At 40.8% G+C, this 19,065-nt stretch overlaps 2 protein-coding genes across 5 annotated transcripts in view; one reads left to right on the plus strand and one right to left on the minus strand.

Annotated features, from left to right (window-relative positions):
* The window catches only part of mctp1a (multiple C2 domains, transmembrane 1a), a 140,900-nt gene that overhangs the window by 2,204 nt on the left and 119,631 nt on the right, over positions 1-19,065 (plus strand). The gene's annotated exons all lie outside the window — the stretch shown is intronic.
* LOC101485966 (uncharacterized) lies at positions 12,366-13,675 on the minus strand. Its single transcript, XM_004544379.3, has 3 exons — positions 13,644-13,675; positions 13,455-13,509; positions 12,366-13,308 (listed from the first exon to the last, which is right to left on the minus strand). Exons 2-3 carry the CDS (start codon positions 13,499-13,501, stop codon positions 12,426-12,428), a joined length of 930 nt encoding a protein of 309 aa, XP_004544436.2. The 5' UTR covers positions 13,502-13,509; positions 13,644-13,675; the 3' UTR covers positions 12,366-12,425.

Genomic DNA, 19,065 nt, shown 5'->3' on the forward strand with positions numbered 1-19,065 from the left:
AATAATCTAGCTTTGCATCATCATGCATTTGCACGTGCATTTTCGTGCATACACCCTGATTGCACAGGTTTGATGATGCATTTGTGTTTCCTCAGCCAACAGAAAATGTGACACTAAAAATGTACTTTTACTGTTAGAATAAGTATTCTAGCTAGCATTTCATAAATGAAATAAGAGAATATGTAACATGAAAATTCATTTTGTAATTTGATTTGGAAAGTGAGAGATGTAAGGGATTGCTGCCAAGCTCTGTAAGTAATTTCATTGTTTTTTTTTTTTTTTTTTTTTTTTTTTTTTTTTTTTCTTTTTTTTCTTTTTTTTTTTTTTTTTTAAATGACATCAGAAACAGCAGTATGCGACATTACGTGATGGCAGAGCTTCAGTTCATCCTTTGTCATTTTTTTTTTTTTTTTTTTTTTTTAATAAATAGGACAGGGGGAATGAATGAGAGAGAGAGGGGGAGAGAAAGAAAGAAAACCCAAGGGGAGAAGAGACGGTGAGAAGGGGGGGGAAGAGAGACAAAAAAAAAAAAAAAAAAACTCCTGGGTCACCTGTATGGAGAAAAAACAAACAAACAAACAAACAAACAAACAAACAAACAGAGGAGACAGCAAACAACAAAGAGCAACATAATAATAGAGAAAACAAAGCACCATCACAATAAACTAGCTAGTCATAGATATCAGTATTTACTAAGTAATAAACGATATTGTGCAGCACGCAAGATAGACAGCGCACAGTGTGCTTTGAGGCAGCAGCCAAGAAAGCTTTAGTCCGCGTCTGTGAATACCCATGTGTGCATACCTGTGTGGATCAGCATGCTTGCATTCCAAAGGTTTCTCCATGTAATGATCTGCTAGGGAGTGTGGGGGGGCCACAGCCCCATCCTCCAGGGTGTGAAGCGGGTATGGAGGAGATCAAAACTCCAGACATCCAGAGGCCCCCAGAACACAAGAGACCATGGAAGACCAACAGAGGGGCAGCCGCGCCACTGTTCCAGTAAGAGCTGAGGAGAGTCCCAGATGAGGGCTCACTCAGCAGCCGCGGAGCAGAAGCCAGGGGGGGTTGCAGTGACGCGCCCGTGAGCTCCGCCGGCCCCCAGCTGCGCCTGAGTGACCGAGCCCTAGGCCGAGAGGCCGGGGGCACCCCACCTCCAAAGGGGCCCGAGCGAGCCCCAGGCCCCAGGCCCCGACAAGCGGCCGCCAAGGAGTGAGCCGGTGTGTACCCGGACGCCCACCCCCAGACACAAAGAACCACCAACACACCGACACCTGAGGGAGTCCGCCACCGGCAGGGGAAGTGGTGGTGGGTGGAGATAGGCCTCCAAACCTTGGAGGGCCTGAGGTGTCCCCAGAGAGGTGGCGTCTGATACCCAACCTGACATATAGACACAGACATACAGGCACACACAGACACAAACATCCATTCCCACCCTCATGCTCTCATATGCACTCACTCCACACTCAACCAACGTGGAGACAGACATAAAGAGACGCTGTACACACAATCACACTCCCCAAGCGTACTCTACAAACCGGGTCTAGGTACCCTTGCCCCTGGAGGGGGGAATTGCACCCAGACCCAGGTGGTGTTACCCTTTTCCCTGCGGTGGGGAGAGGCAGACCACCCCGACTCCGCAGCAGCAGGGAGGCCCCACACCCCAGACCGCAGTCGGACGGCCAACTCCTCCTACTAGCCCCCCCGCTCCAGCAGGCCGCAGAGAATGGGGGTGGGAGAAGACTCCAAACCTCCCTCCACCCGCTCATTGTAGTGTTGATGCATATGTGTTCTAAGGTGCAATTAAAACCCAGGAGGGCATGGAGCTACCTGCCAAGGAGCAGCAGGTAAGCGCATGGTCCCTCCTGCTAGCCCTCAATGACTAAGTGTATTTAAAATTGAGAGGTGGGCAACGACGTCAGGGGTGAGGTATACACCCTGATGGTGATTTGGACTCCGTGATTGTGCCCACCCCCAAGATCCTATATGTATGTGTAATGAGAGTGTGAATAATGTGAATGTCTAAGTTGTGGGATAAAATTGAGGCAGAGGCAGCCAGAAGGGGACAGGGGGGGGGGGTAGCCTCCTCTGCACCCTGGTGACATACCCCCACTCCAAGGCCCTGCATGTGTGGGTGGTTGTGGAGGAGCGGGAAGAGGGAGGCAGCTGGAGATGGGGAGGGAAGGAAGGGAGGGGCAGGTAACCCCTCCCTGGGGCCAGCTCCCCCGCTGACCCCAGTAGGCACTCCCACCCTCCGCGACCCGCCAGGGAAGGGGGGCCCAGGCCCATCAGACCGGGGCCCAGTGCAGTAGCGCCCCCCGGCTCCACAGAGCCCTGGACAGTCCACCCAACCCCACCACAGAGAAAACTGCACCCACCCCACCAACCACACATCTTCCAGACTACATAAGACGGTAAACGCCCAGGCTGAGATCTTCCTCCACCTCTCCTGTATCTCCCCCTCCTGCAGAGAGTTCCTGAGAGAAGAAAGCTCCTGCCAGATGTGACCATCCCCCCCACCAGTTGAAGAGCCCCCCAGGCGGCTCGATGCACCGGCGGCACCCTGCTCCAGGGCCGGGCCCCCATGCACCCACCCGCCCACAACCCCGGCAACACACCAACCAGGACCCGAGCCCCCGAGGCCCGGCCCGGGCCCCCGCCCAGAGACGGAGCACCCCCAGAACCTCACGCCCATCCCGGACCCACCCAGGGGCAGCCAGGTTGCCAGGTCAGTAACCCACGTCCGTCAGCACAGACCCTCCCCTAGCCCCGCTGCACGCAGCCGCGAGGAAACAGTCACCTGAGAGCCAACAGAGCCCTCAACCGGACGTGACCGCTACCCCGGGTTGAGCCCCCCAAGGAAGATGCCTCCGGGGAACCCCCCGACGCCCTAAGCCTGTCCCTACCCCCTCACCAATCACAACAGTGAAGGCGGGACCAAACTATGACCCCCCACCCCCACTAGGTGATGGAGCTGATAAAAGGGGCCCAGAGCAATTGATCTGATGTGGTGGCAGAGGCTGTGTCAAGACTAATGTAATCTAATAGATAATTTCTATATTGGTTAGAATTAAGATTATTTTTATTTTATTTCATTGTTGACTCAAGTGCATTTAACTTTGCTGTTTTCAATGCAGTGGAGAGGTTTGTGAAAGTTTTTCTATATGTGTTCGCAGTGGCTGCAGCAAACATGACTGATATTTGTGACATTAAGTTTCAGCGCCCTTTACATCATATTCATTTATTTTTTTAAACATATCTATGAGTTGCGATTTTACTTTTTCCTCTTTCATTCCATCTGCACTCACTGGGTTGGACCCTCTTTTGCTTTCACAGTCGACTTAGTTCTTTTTGGCATAGATTCAACATGGTCCTCCAAACATTCCTCAGAGATTCTGGTCCATATTAACATGACATGACAGTTGGTGTGGATTTGTTGGCTGCACATCCATGATGTGAAACTCCTGTTTCGTCACATCACAGAAGTGCTCTATTGGATTGAGATCTGGAGGCCATGGAGACCAGCTGAACACAGTAAACTCATTGTTATCTACAAGAAACCAGCTTGAGATTATTTGAGCTCTGTGATATGGTGTGTTATATGTTGGAAGCAACCACGAAAAGATGGGTACATTGTTGTAATAAAGGAATGGACGTGGTGTGCAATGATACACTGGTAGGCTGTAGTGTTTAAATGATGCTTCACTGGTACTAAAATACATAGAATGTCTCAGACATCCTCCTCAATATTACACCACCACCAGAAGCCTGAACCATTGATAGAATGCTTTTATGAAGATCAGCCACTGTCTTTCTAATCTTCTGTTGTCTAATTTTGGGGATCCTGCAAACCGTAGTCTCAGTTTCCTGTTCTTAGCTGACTGGAGTGACTTGGTGTGGTTTTCTGCTGCTGTAGCCCATCTGCTTTAAGGTTCAGCATGTGATGCATTCAGAGCTAAAAGTCAGCACACCTTGGTTGTAACATGTGGTTATTTGAGTTACTGTTGCCTTTCACTTTGAAACAGCGCGACCATTTTTCTCTGACCTGGTTTTTACCCAGAGACCTTCTGTTGACTTTTCAATCATTTTCTGTAAACTCTATCTCGACTGTGTCTACATTCCTAAATGCGCTTAGTTGCTGGTATGTGGCAGGTCATTCATATATTTGCATTAACAAGCAGTGCAGCAGTTGTACCTAATGAACAGATCAGTGAGTGTATATCCTAATAGGGTTTGATAGATTTAGATGTTTCTTGTATGTATGTGTGTTTGAACTGAAGCAAATGGGTCATCATTAACCAAGTCACTAAGTCAACTAACTCATTAACTTAAAGCGTGTTGGTATTTCTGCTGCCTTTTGCCCGTTTGTCACAGCAAAAGGCAGCAGAAAACACTTGTGCTTACATCACATTTTTTAAAACTTCCTCCTTCCTTTTATAGATATGTGCTTTAGTAGTCCTTGACTGATGCGGTCATGTTTCTAACCTTCAGTCTTGCAGAGTAACCTTTCACTCATTACCTGACTGAGCGGCAAGACGCCTGATGTCAAGTACAAAATAATAATATCGACTGGTATGACTCAGGATTTGTGTATATTGTACTCTAATCTGATCTGAAAGTAAAACATAAGATGGAGCAATTAAAAACAAATAAAAAAATCCCAAATCATCTTATTAAAAACTCAAAGAATACATTTTAATATTTTGAGAATAAGAAGTTACTTTTTTTCAGAAAGTGCTTGTAGTCCTCATATGATTCAGTTGTTTGATTTCCATTTAAAAGGAAATCTGTATACAAAGCTTTTTGGAAAATGCAATCTTAAAAGTGTGCACTTGTGTGAAAATAAAACATAAATGACATTGTAGAAATAAAGCATCTTAAATTTTTGCCCGACTGTCTGTCTGTCTGTATTATTATGTGAAAACTAGCTCTCAATGCGAAGTAGGGATAAAAGTATATGTCACAAGTTTGTACTAATACATTTTTAATCCTGACCTCCCTACTCTTCTCTCTTCCCTCACCCTCGAAACCAGCTGTAGCACATGGCTGCCCAACCTGTAGCCTAACTCTGCTGCATGTGTCTTCCTGTTAAAAGGGAGTTCTTACTTCCCACGGCCGCTAAATGCCTGCTCATAGGTTGCTTTTACAATTATTTTTACACTACATTTAGCTCCATCATTCTGCATCCATCATATGTTTATCTCTCATGACACTTGAAGTGTTGCTGTCTGTGGTATTGTGCTGTAGTTGTAATAAGTCACTCTGTGTATTGTGGCCAAAGTAGTTTGTGACACAGGTGTGGTAAACATTAAAACAAATGTTGTAGCTCTCCCCTCAGCTTGTTTTACTTGTTTAGTATGTATAAACTTAACATTTAATTCAAGAGCAACTGAGACATATTTCATTAAAACACAGTCTTTGCCTCTTTTTGTTGCTACTCAGACACTCACTGCTCCTTCTACTTCCAGTTCTCAGTCACACCCAGAGACTACATCGTGACTTTTTTCTCTTTGCACTCTCCTTTCCTCTGCTCAGCTCATATTTAGTACTTTAAAATATTTAACACTTACCAACCATGGAAGTGGCTTTTGTGTCACAGAGACTGCTGTCACAGCTTACTGCGAAATATAGCTGATGTAAAACAAGTTCTGGGTATTTGTATTGATGAAATCTGTCAGATAATGTTAACCATATCTTTTAAGTGCTTTAAAATGTTCTTAACTTTACATGTTGTGTTAAAAAAAGTAAGTTAGGCAATCTTTTTAGACATTTGGCTTGCTGTTCCAAGCAGCTAACTAAAATCAAAATCTTGCAGACTGATCTTGTCCAGAAATATAAGAAACTGTAACTCAGGGGTAATTTAACCTGTTGTCCTGATTTGCTAATGCACCGACTGTGAAATGAGCTATGTTTGGATGTCCTGTAGGAATAAGTGCATGACTAGTGGTCGTCTTCTGAGTAGTGTTGTGAGAGCAGAATCGCGGGCACTTGGAAACAGTCCATGGCCTCGTTCTTAAAGTGTCTTGACAGCAGCTTAAATCAGGATTCATTGCAGCCCGGGGGGATCATCGGTTGTAACAGACACATGATTGATGCTGACCGCAAAGACGCCTTGGCACTGTGAAGTGAGGCGAAAAAAAACAAAACATTTTCACGTTGACAAAAGACTGACACCATCTGGAAATGTTGATGAGGTTTACTTCTCCACTTTGTGATTGAGTGTGTTGCAGTGCCTGGAGCGTGTTAGTGTTTCTGCCACAGAAAATCCTGAACTATGGTCATATATGCAGACAAGAAACATTTATGAGATTTAATGTGAGTTTGAGGCGCAGCTGAGTGGTTTGCATTGTTTCATGAAGGACTGGAAACCAAAGCCTGTGGCCAGGCCCTTCCCTTCAGGTTTGTCTGTGTTAAGTGCCCACATGTTTGAATGTGAGTCAGCATTAGCTGTCGCTTACGCTCGTTATGAAGCAGTGACCTGACAGCGCGGTGTCTCCTTGCTTTCTGCTCATGCAGTTAACAACGTAGCCTTTTTTAGTTGGATTTTTTGTTTTGTTGCTATGTAAATTATTAGGCTTTCAATATTTTTGTCATTTATTCACAATACTAGTAGAAATTCAACACCAATTAAAAAAATGAGTGGAAGAGTTGAAAATACACTAAAAAGATGCATTTTAGCATTTCAGCTATAGGTTGAATATAAGCAGGTTGTTCGGTATTAATATGTAGGTATTATGCAGCTGTCAGAATTGTTCTGGTTCTGCTTTTTCTTTTCTTCTGCTACACCTCTCTGTGTCCTTGAGAGATAATGTTACCTGAATTGTCTCCTTGATATAGTTCTCATCTCCTCTGCCCTCAGTGTTATCCTCTCTGATAGTGACACTCTTCCAGCACAAGACAAATTCAAAGTCCACCCCAGCTTCTCAAGAGAACAGTCTGTGCACTGCAAGCTGGGATCTCAGAGCTGTGACACTGTGTTGCCCTCCAGCATTGCCCTCTGCAGTCTCAGCCACACAGTTTCAAACACGAGAACACACACAAACGCAGGCACATATAGCCATGCACACTCATTCGCTCAATATGCTCTGAGGCCGTAGTGTTTTTGTGACAAGGTTAAGCATAACGGTGTATGCTGCTAAATGAATCAGAAGTGCTGATGTGCCTTCTTGAATGAGACCAATACACAAGCGAGACAAAGTGATTGATGTGGCTCTGGCGTTTCTCTCACAATAAACTCTCTCATTTAAGTACAGTAGCATTCAGTGATCTGGCATGTACACTGTATTAACCAGAAGTGGTTGCAGACATGATTGACAATCAGAGTGATGAGAGAGCAGGCAGTGACGGGTCAGCCTGTAAATGGTGGATAGAGCTGGGGAATTAGCTTTCTAACTCTTAATGCCCTCCCACATAGATTAATCATCATCAGATCAAAGCAGAGGTTCAGTGTAGGAAGGGGATTCGTGTGTAGGGAGGGTAGTCGAATTTCACATGACATGCCACAATAGCCCATTTTGTGAATATCGGGAAAGTTGTGGTTTATTTAACAAAATATAAAAGTCATTTCCTTGTTTGAGAGGCCAATCAAAGCTTGTGTGTCTCTTACTTTATGTGTCCTCCTCTAACCTTCAACTCTTTTGAAATTTAACAACCTACCAGCTGACACCTTTTAAAAGGTTGGATGCACAAGATGAAAGCAAGGACACAACAGTAACATGACACAGGTGGGGTATGGCCATTCTTACCAGATAAAACAACACACTGTGGCCAGAAGCTGTGTGTGTGTATTTTTTTCCCCAGCTCTTCATGCTAATCACATGCAGATTATTTGCAACTCAATGCAGGCCCCACTTCCTCTGTGGTAAGGAAGAGATATTGAATATTTGTAAATGAGCTTCCTTGTAGCATAGATTAAGCTGCCACAGTGGTCAGCTAGTCATAAGTGTTTTTTATTCTGCAGCTGATCAGGGTCCATGTTGGATCTTTAGTAGCTAAAGTAAATAAAGTAAGAAAAAATGTGTCTGGCATTTCAGTTTAGATTGCCTTCTTATTAATGCATGGTGTGCATATTGCCCTTATGATAATGATTATTTTGAAATATAAATGCAGTTCTCAAATGACTGTAGAATGACATCTTTTAAAAAGTTATATTTTAATAGTTGAAATACTGAGTATTTGTGCTCCCTATAACATGGGTTATGTCAGCAACATATTAACGATTTATAAACCACTAGAAATACGTCTGAAGTTATATAATGAATCCCTTTAAGAAAACAATATAGAGCAGGTAGAGTGGACTATTGCCTGATTTTAGAATGAAGTAATCTGCAGTGCTTGAACTTAGGAGAACATCTTTGTTTGCCCACTGGGTTTCTTGGGAAGCCATTGCAATCATCTGAAAAGGCACTTTATTGATCCAGAGAAAGCAAGAGAGACAGACTGAAAGAAAGCTGTTAATAGAGTGTCAGAGTGAGGCAGGAAAATATTTACAGCGGGAGTCATTTATTTAAAGAGCTGCTTCACTTTTTCCTTGCCTCTTTTAGGGGTTTTTGGTCCACTATTTGATAAAATCTCTGGAATATAGAAGTGAATTTGCATGACTGTAGGGCTGATGTACACTGTTCCAAAAAATAGTAATGTCAAATGATTTTACTGTGTATTTTACAGATGTGTACTGTTTTTCTAGAATAGCATTACATTTACATAAGTAGACTGTGATCTGACACGTCAAATGTAAAATAACATAACATCACTGTAAATGTAATAAAACACAATTTACTTGTTTGTTAAATATATTTTGTTGTACATATGCATATTTAGATCGTAAAAATACATCCAGAAATGTCTCCCATCATGCCTTGGGGCATGTGCTGCTGTTTAGATGTTCTTGTTTTATTGTTTATGGTTACGTTACGTTTAACTGTTATCTTGAATGTTGTGTTTACGCCGTGGTGCAGCATCACTGACAGTTGTTGTTTTGTAGAGAGAGTGCTGTACCATGAGTGACTTCTGTTGTGCTGTTGTTGAACCTTGAGGCACATTGTAGCACCGGCAAGTGTACTAGCTTGGGGTTAAATCACAAGCTCGATCTCTCTCTGTGAGCTTCTTTGTTAAGATTTCTCTGCATACCACAATGTAAAACATTGCATGGACACGCTGTGCTAATTATATATTTTGAAAAAGAAATGTAGAGGTAGGAATTGCAATTAATATAAATAACATGACGCTAAGCATCGGCCAATGAATGTGAACTAACAACAAGGTCGCGGGTATGGCTGCGACCGTAGGAAAAACCCCTCATATGAAGGTATTTTACTGTGCATTTCACAGTAATGTTCTGTTCTTCTAGAATATCATTAAAGTTACGTAAAGAGACTTTGACTTCACATTTTGAATGTAAGTTAACGTTAAATCATTGTAATGTAATACAACATAATTGTCATGATTATTAAATGTATCTGTCTGTACATATGCATATTTAGATTGTTAAAATACATTCACAAATGTATCATGATTTCACAAATATCTGTCCGTTATTTGAAAGATTGAACTGTTGAATTCAAATGTAATGCAATGGGAAAGTATATAACATGATCCCTATAAGCTTGTGTTACATCACATAAGTATTATTGTCGTTGCTAGTTAGGCCATTCGTGGCTCAAGAGTTGGCAGTTCGCCTTGTAATCAGAAGGTTGTCGGTTCGCGCCCCAGCTTGGACGCTCTCCGTCGTTGTGTCCGTGGTCAAGACTCTTCACCTACCGCCTACTAGTGATAGCCAAAGGGGCCGATAGTGCAATATGGCAGCCTCGTCTCTGTCAGTCTGTCCCAGGGCATGCAATCAATTATTACGTAAACCAACTGTTAACTGTATATTTCTGTACATTTACGTATTATGATTCATATTTCCACATTCAGTGACCTTGTTTATAGGTAATTTCATTGTTTGATCGCGTAAAAATGTTCCTAATTTAATGTCTAAAAGCACTTGGAAAAGGCAGAATCCCATGTCAAATTAGCGCAACAAACTCTATTTTCATTACTGAAAATAACCGTATTTTTATGGGACAGTTATTTTCTGTTATTTCACGGTCGTACTTTGGCGCCCCAGCTGCCGGAATATTACCGTTGTTTTAGGATGTTTTTTTTAACAGTGTAGAGTTTAACTTGAAAGGGAGTTTTTCCTCCCCACTTTTGCCAAGTGTTTGCTCCTGGGGGATCATCTGATTGTTGGGGGTTTCTTTCTAATATTGCAATGACTGAGTTTTAGCCTAAGATAAAAACACACGACAGAACAATATCACTTTTGTGAATGTGAGCAAACATTTGACTTGGCAGACTTCTATGCGATCCTATTTTCCTACATGGCACATGTAGGTCAAACATAGCAAGTAAGAAAACGTGAAAATTCCTTTATTAACATAAGTAAGCAGATTAAAGTTAACTCAGCTCAAGCTCTGGGGTTTCCATCCCAACATGGAACAGACGTGACCGCTGCTGTCCTGAAACATTGGTGTGGAAGGATGCATCTCATAGTGGCTGGGCAGAGATATTCTTTTCACATGAGGGCCTGTTAAAGAATCCAGGAGGTCGGATGTTGCTGTTGATGATGATGTTTCCTGAAAATGACTGGAGGCAACTGAAAGCTTGCCAGCAGTTGTTATGCACACATACAGTGATGCCACTCTAACAGTGACACCAAGATATAATTTGTTATACAGAGATGGTGACATCATTTTTTGTTGAAATCCTACTGAAAGCATTTACACACGTAGGTTTAAAATAAACAAATATTTAGCAAATGGGATATGAATTGTAGATTTATGTTTGTCTAGCTCTTAACACTCACTGAGACAATTAGTGCATTTAATAGCCACCCAGTCACTACATGCTTACATCCTAATTATGGTTTGGCAATGTTATAAAAAGTAGGAAGGAAAATAAGCGATTACTTGAGTGGTTTTCTGCTAAGATTTGAAAACTTTTTTCCTCCCACAAACAGCTGTACATACTGTAGCTAATATCTACTTTTTGCTTGAATTTTACCGCATTAGATACATTTTGACTTTGATTTTTTGAGTCAAAATTCCCTGTGGGTATGTTTGTATTTAAGGCCCTGACTGCATCATTTTGCTGAGCTTGCATCTAAAGGTTGCTGGACCTTGGAAGTGACTTAGTGCCACCTACTGGTACAAAACTGACATGGCCCCCCAGAGAGAAAAGAGGAAACTAACAGCATGCGAACAGCAAGGCTTCTTGGCTCAGTGAATGCACGTGATCATAAGCAATTCATTATACTGAAAATATACCGACAACTCACTACAGTCCGTACTCTCCAGACAGTATAAGTACCGTATCCTTTTAAAGCAAATAAGGGATCTGTATCGCACTTCTATGTTTTCTGAAGCAGCTGGGATGCTATCAGATTGATTTAAACATTTTCCCTTGATTAATATTCTTCTTAGATATTGGAAAACACTTGAATTTCAAGAGAACTCCTCTCACTCTGTGAAATATCGACTGCTAACTTGAAATTTCTTATTTAAAAACAGAGAAGGCAGTAGGATGTGAATAAGAGGTAATAAAGAGGGCAATAAAATAGCTCAGTTAAAATCCATACACTTGGTAGATGTAATAAACTGTAGTGCAGAAAGTCTTAAAACACACAGAAACACACACACAAAACCTTTCTTTTAAGGTAGATGTTTTTTCTACTACTGCTGCTATGGCTTTCTGATTTATTCCTTTTGTGACTGTTTTACTGATCTAAACTATAATACCACTGGAGTGCACACCTACGTCACTAAACAAACATTTTAAGGTAATATATGATAATATATTGTAAGGTAATATATGGGATACTTTAAGTTATTTTCTGTTGTTTTGTGCTTGTGTGACTGTATCTAACATATAAGTATGAATTTAAACTGTCATGAAACTTTCTCATTTAGCCTAAAAAGAAAAACTGGGGCCATCCTATCCTATGTTATATCTGCAAATCTGCAGCTCAAATTTATCCACTGGATGAATGCATTCTTGTTCATCACAGAAAAGTTTGTTTACACGTATCAGTAAAGACCACTTTGTTTCAATCAAGTTAAATCGCAGTACAGACTTATTGCAGTCATTTGGCCAGAGATTCATTTACATAACGTTGCCTTTTATTGATTCAGTGAGAGGTTGTTTAGTTTTCCTTTCAGGGTGTCGGATGTCAGATAAAGGTTATCTGTAGGCAGGCACTTTGCCTTTATGTGGCCTAAAAGGTCACCAGAAAGGTTTACCCTCATTTTTTCAGCACTTACCAACTTGTAAATCAAGCTAATGTGCTCTGCAACTCAAAAGTCAATCGAAGCTGGAGACTATAATCGTAATGCACAAGTTAGTTTATTGTATGCTCAGTTTTTATCAGTTATTTTTTTGTTTTTTGTTTTTCATGAGCTTCCATCTTCATTTTCAAACTTCTTCCACTTATGCGATGCATGAGAGCTAAAGACATCACTGATATATGTCTTAAATCTCTTCATAGTGTCACCCCTTTTCAAGTTTTGATCCTTTTTTTTCTCTGGTACACCAGATGCTGCCGTTCCCTGTTTTTCCATATTGTTTTGACTTTTAACTGGCTTTTTTTTGTGGCTGTATCCTTTCATTTCCTGCTTGTCCAACCATTCCTTCCACTGGTTGTCCATCATCAAAGCCTCTCTTACATTATCATCCTCACTCTCATGGCTGAATTCACTGGAAATGAAGCTTTGCGTAGTGCAGAAGTGATTAGCGGCGCTGTCCCAGATAGGAGTGACATCTGAGGAAGAGCTCTGATTTTTCTGTTGCTTGCATGTACCTGAGTCTGGCTTCCCTTGTACATCTTTGGAGATGTTTCTGTTAATTGTTGAGTCAGTGTCACTGGAATCACTGGTCAATGAAATCTTTAAGGATTCCTCTTTCGGGCTTTTTCTCAATATGAACATGCTGTTTGTGTCATTGTGTGTTTCAGAAAAGGCTAATGTTTTTGGTATCTCCCCATCTTCGTAGTCTTCGTCAGTGTTTTCGAATCCTCCCGCCATTTCCCTTTGCCACCTCGACGCCAATCTCAGGTCCGAGCCCAGCTTGCTGCAGCACAATGGTGTCTTGTCTGTTTCTTCTAACAATAGTTCTCTCAGCTGTTCCTGAAGCTCAGCTGCCATCTCCTCTCTCAGGGCCTGATTCATGAGAGAAAACTCTCTACGCAGTTCTGCAGTTTGCTTCTCCACTTGTCTTTTTACCATCGTGCTGATCCACGTCATGCAGAACCTCCTGTCAGCTGCTGATGGATTTCTCCTAACGACCAGTAATGAAAACAAAAAGTCGATGACTAAAAACAGAGATTCAATGCTACATTTTTGAATTGGTTATATAAAGTAATTATTTAGCTCTTTCTTGCAAATATGATTTTGGCTGAAAAAAGATACAAAAAAAAAAAGTACCTGAGTTTAGAGAAACTGAAGCGTGTGTTTCTTGAAGATTTCGCCATCCCAAATTCTGTGAGGGAAAACAAGTGAGGGCTTTATTTGTTGGCATTGAATGCCAATGCCATTATTTTTATTCTACACCAAACTGTAGAATACTAGCGATGCATAAATATTTCCATTGAATAAAGCATAACTTACACTTACCTCTGCAGTTGACCTTTCTTCAGAAATATCTATTTTTCTTTTGTATACATTTGAAATTGACAGATCTTAGAAACGTGTTCTTTAGCATTTTTGGCAGTTGTCACGAACCTAGAAAAATAACAATAAAAATTACAAATGTCCTTTGTTAAAGCGCAGGCTGTTCTATTATACGTATAATTTTATCTTCAAAAATAATACTAATACATAATATTAATCTATTAATTAATACTGGTGTTTTACTTTTTCTTTGGTTAAATATATAGTTTCTTTGTTTCTTATTGAAATCAGGACAATAACAGCATAGATCTAACAATGGAATACAATGTCTAGACTTAATATGATAGGGATTGTCCATTTCTGCCAGTCTTTTGTCACTATGGGACAAATTGTGTAAATTGTTTCCCATTAGCGACCAGCCTGCCGTTCTATGCTGTGCCAGAATCTCCAGCACCAACAGGTGGCTGCTATTTCTAAGTCATGATTATGACCACAGCCCACAGTTACTAAAAAAGGCTTTCAGTACCACAGCAATACTTTTCATCTCATTTTACTCTTTGTTTCCTGACCCTTTGATCAAGCTCTACTTTGCCATCTCATTAGTCTGTATATGTATACACTATATCACAGATGTTAAGGATTGTTGCTTATTTGTAAATTTGTATAAAAAAGAAGCATGACAGTTGCAGGCCCTCAGTGTGAGACACTGGCATCCACAATAGTGCCAATTCAGTGTCCTCACATTAGCGTGCCGCATGCCATTTATGAGCTTAGAGCATTCTTGTACCCATTTATATACACAACTGCTGCTGACACGCTGACTGAGGGGCAGCACAAATACCCTGGCACACATCTTCAAATAGTCGCACACAGATCCGCTCTCATGAACTTTTGTGAGCTGTGCTGCTGTGGGAGACTTTAGACCGTTTGCTCGTTCTTTCATCCATGAGCTCCACAAAATCAGGGGTGAGTTCAGTGCATTAATGCAATACTAGGACTCCTTCTCTATCGTTTATTTTTAGCTTGTCCAGATGAAGGGCTGATGAGTTTTGTGCCATTGTGAGTCGCAAGAGTTGTTTTTGGTCCTAGAGTATTGGTGAAACTTGCCCTCAACGAGGTCTTCACACGAAAAGTGCTCGAGGGTATGGTTACATTTTTGTTTTTTTGTAAGAGCGATGTCCGCAACTTAAAGGAATTTTGTAGTTTGACATTTCGCTAAATACAATCTGTGGTTCACTGGTTTCAAATTACACACCTGAGAGCCTCTAACTGAGGTTCATGTGGATGGATGTTTATTATTGATCAGCTTTGCCCTAATATCATGACTCAGCATGAATGAAGCATCCATCGCCACTCAGCTTAGTGATCTTTATCCTTGCGTATAAGTCGCACATCCTTACAAAGATGGACGCATCAAGATGGGTTGGCGTTGGCCTTCATTATGCCGTACAGCATAAACCGAGCTCTTTTGTGTGTGTTCACTCAACAGATGATGCTGTTTATGCGCAGAATCTAATGCTGTTGGGTTCTGCCTTATAAATATAGGCAGGCTGCAAAAAGAAAACGGCATACGATCAGGCCAAGTTCATCCATAGAAGTGAATTCATATGGAAATAAATGAAAGGTTTCCCGATGAAAGTGCAGAATACACACACAAACATTTATATTCGATAGAAAAGAAATTCATCAAAAAAACAACAACACCATAGTGTATGAATCAGTGCAGTGACAAGATAGATGTACTTGGCAGAAATCTCTGTGATAATTTACTGTGTGTAGATGCAGAGAGTGAGAGAGGAAGTCTTTTTGTTTTTTCCTAACAGTGCTACTGAAGTGTCAATCACAGTGTGTAAATTGGGAATGTTACTTTCCAGCCATCAGCCATCTGTTCATCTCCTTCTCTCTGCCTTTTTTATCTGCTTGAAATCTCTCCTGATGATCAAACTCATCTGCAAACCAATACATTAGCAGGACACACCATTAGTTTAAAGGAGGAAATTTACCCGGCATATCTATCTATGAACCCACAAAATCTTAATTTATCTCATATTTTGGGATTGCTTTCACGCTGACTGCACTGACTATACTAACAGACAGTGATAGTGTAGCCTTCTGTGAAGTCACTGCAGAGCCAGTGTAAACTGCATTTTGGATAAATAATGTCCTGACCCTGGCGCATGGACAGTTTTCATCAGGAATGTTCATGAATAAGCATTTTTTTATTAATTGAACGAGAATTCCTAAGTATTATAAGAAAGCTTTCTAAGGGGCCAGTTACTGGTTATAATAGAACCATGTGGCTGTATGAGTGTGCATGTGGGTGTTGTTACAATGAAGGAGGATGAATCACTGGCTGAAACTTGCAAGGTTTGCTACTACAGTACCTCAGGTCTGGAGTGTGGGCTTCTTTCCAGGTCTGGAGTGTGGGCTGCTGTGATGACACACTGTGTGGGGGAACAATCCCAGGTTGTACGAGGAATAGCCCGTCCCATCCCCCCCAAAATTAAAATAGCTTTTGCGCTATATCCTGCATTTCCTGCTATATAACTGTTTGCATGTATTTGTGGTTAATGTGTGGGCTTGAGCTGCATCACAATGTGATATACAGTTATTACATCAGGAAATCCCCCAAGTATGTTCCATAATACTGGAAAGAAACTGGGAATATTTTGGGTGTGCTATTTCCAGGACATGAAAGGATTTTTTTTTTTTTTTTATCACAGTGGGGAACGCAGGCAACTGAGAACATTTACAACCTAAAGGGGAAAAATACGGTCTTCATAGTAGAAGAAAATGTCTTTTCTAGGCTGCTAGCTATATACCCACTGAACCACTAGATGACAATTTGATAATATTTGATAATATTTGTTTAGTTATGTTTAGTTCGTGTTTTATTTTCGTGCGGTTTAGTTGCTCATGTCAGTGCTTTATGTGAAAGGGTTATATAGAATAGAATAGAATAGAATTCAACTTTATTGTCATTGCACATGCACAGGTACAGGGCAACGAAATGCAGTTTGCATCCATCCAGAAGTGCTTTAGTGATATAGATATATTACAATATATATTAGCAATAATATAGATATGTAAGTATATTACAGAAATGGGTCTATTATGGTATGTTATAATGTACACGGTATGAAGTATGTTGTGAATATTCTATAACTATAAGTATGTAGGCTGTAGTGAGTACAAGCTATGTACAGGATATGGACAGGATATAAATATGAAAAACTATACAGAATATGAAATAAATAACTTGAAATAAATATGCCAGCTATAGTAACAGTAGCTCATGGATGGGTGGTGTGGCGGGGTCTGCGATGGTGCTGCAGGTGAGACGGACGCACCTGCGCGGCATCTGCTATCACGCCAACTTAAAAGGCTTTGCTCAGTCTGAGTTGTGGTTGTTGTTGGTGATGTGTGCGGCCGGCAGTGGTAGAGCTGTGGCCATTCGTGTATGTTTAACAGCAACTGTGAAATAAAGCATGCTGAAGAGCATTGAAATGTCCTGGTCTGCTGCGCCCCCCCATTCTGGGTTTTGGCACCACTGTAAATGACCTGGATGTACAAAGCTCAGTCACGATGTATCTGCAGAAACTAGAAATCACCCAAAGGGAACAGAATGTTTCAGAGTGAAACATGAACAAAGAGTTCAGCAAGACATAAAATCTATTATTTGCCATGAAATTCCTTCATGGACTACCTCAATTAAATTTAGGATTCTTTTTGGAAATCTGTGAAAATTTTTTTTCCATTATTTCCATTTGTATTGTGAACTGGTACAGACAGTCCCTAAAGTCACAGACAGATTCAAAATTGCAGACAGCTCATCTGCTCGCACCATTTAACTTTTTTTAAAAGTTGTTTTTAAAGGTTCACTATGTAACGTTCAACAAAATGTTTGTTAGCGATGACACCGGAGGCCTTTATGTGAATTTTAGCATGTTGCCTCACGCTGCTGCCTGTGAAACATCAGGCAACTGCATAAAAACACATGGAAACAATGAGGGACAGTATTGCTGAGATAGTTTTGATAATATAGAGAAAGAAAATGCAAGATTACCTTTTGAGTTTGGGAGGAGACTTTGTTTTTCAAAGTCATTCTGTAGTTTGTATCATGTAATGCCAAGCCAACTTCACTGCTCTTTGTTCTGCCTTCTTTTGCTTCTAATGTCAAGGTTTATTTAATGTATCGGATTGTGTGTGTAATACTGCATGAGAGGAATATGCGACAGTGACTGAATGATGCAAGTATAGCTTAGATTTTTAGGAAGAGATGAAGAAAGGAATTGTAATTATAAGCTATTTTATATTACATGATAGAATCAATTGAGCTAAGTACAGTGTTAGGTTCTGTGTCCACAGGCAGTGTATGAAACCAAATTCATTTTCAGGTCTTCTTGAATACTGATCACATTTATTGACAGCCAGGAGCAGTTTCTTCTCAGCCATTGTTGACAATGCTGAGGATGGGCATCCCACCACTTCTTGATTTTGATTGTTGGACTGGTGCCCCCCATGACCCAAACCCAGATAAGTGGTAGAAGATTGATGGATGAAAGCTTTTCCTTAATGGAGTCTTTGCACCAAGGATTCTGAGCACGTCAGAGCTAAGCTTTACATGAATTGTACAAAACAAATGAAAACACATTGCCTGTTCAAACACATGATTTTAGCATTAAAACGGGCATCTCTAATCAAAATATGCTAAATTTGTAAGTTCAGAAAACATATCTATTTTATGGCAGTTTTATTTTAATGGTGAGAGAGACAGACTATCAACCAAACAAAAAAAAAGATATTACATATTTGTTATGAATTGATTTATGTGTCGTTGAGTGAAATAAGTATTTGATCCCCTACAGCTTTTTCCAGCACAGCAATGACGCTAAAAATACCAAAGAGGCAATAAAGGAATACTTAAAGAAGAAGCACGTCATGGAGTGGCCTAAACAGTCTCCAGACCTCAATCCTGTAGAAAGTCTGTGGAAGAAGCTGAAGCTTTGAGTTGCCAAGTGGCAACCAAGAAACCTAAACCATTTACTGAGTTTCTGTAAAGAGGAGTGGGCCAAAAGAGTACAAACCTGGCGATCAACCACAAGAAACATCTCACTGCTCTGCTTGCCAACACAGATTTCTCCAACAAGTACTAAGTCATGTTTTGCTTGGGGATCAAATACTATTCATAACATGTGTTTTTTTTATTCTGGATTTTTGAGATGATATTCTGTCTCTCTCCATTAAAATGAACTTACCATAAAAATTAGAGACTGTTCATTTATTTGCAAACTTACAAATTCAGCAGAGGATCAAATAATTATTTCCCCCACTGTACATAAGCTGAATTAATCAGACTATTTGAAAAATGCATTATAATGTTGACTAAATTAAACAATTTTGCCAAGAGCAAAGAGCTTTCATT

This window comes from Maylandia zebra, linkage group LG12 (assembly GCF_041146795.1).
Source record: "Maylandia zebra isolate NMK-2024a linkage group LG12, Mzebra_GT3a, whole genome shotgun sequence".
Lineage (NCBI taxonomy): Eukaryota > Metazoa > Chordata > Actinopteri > Cichliformes > Cichlidae > Maylandia > Maylandia zebra.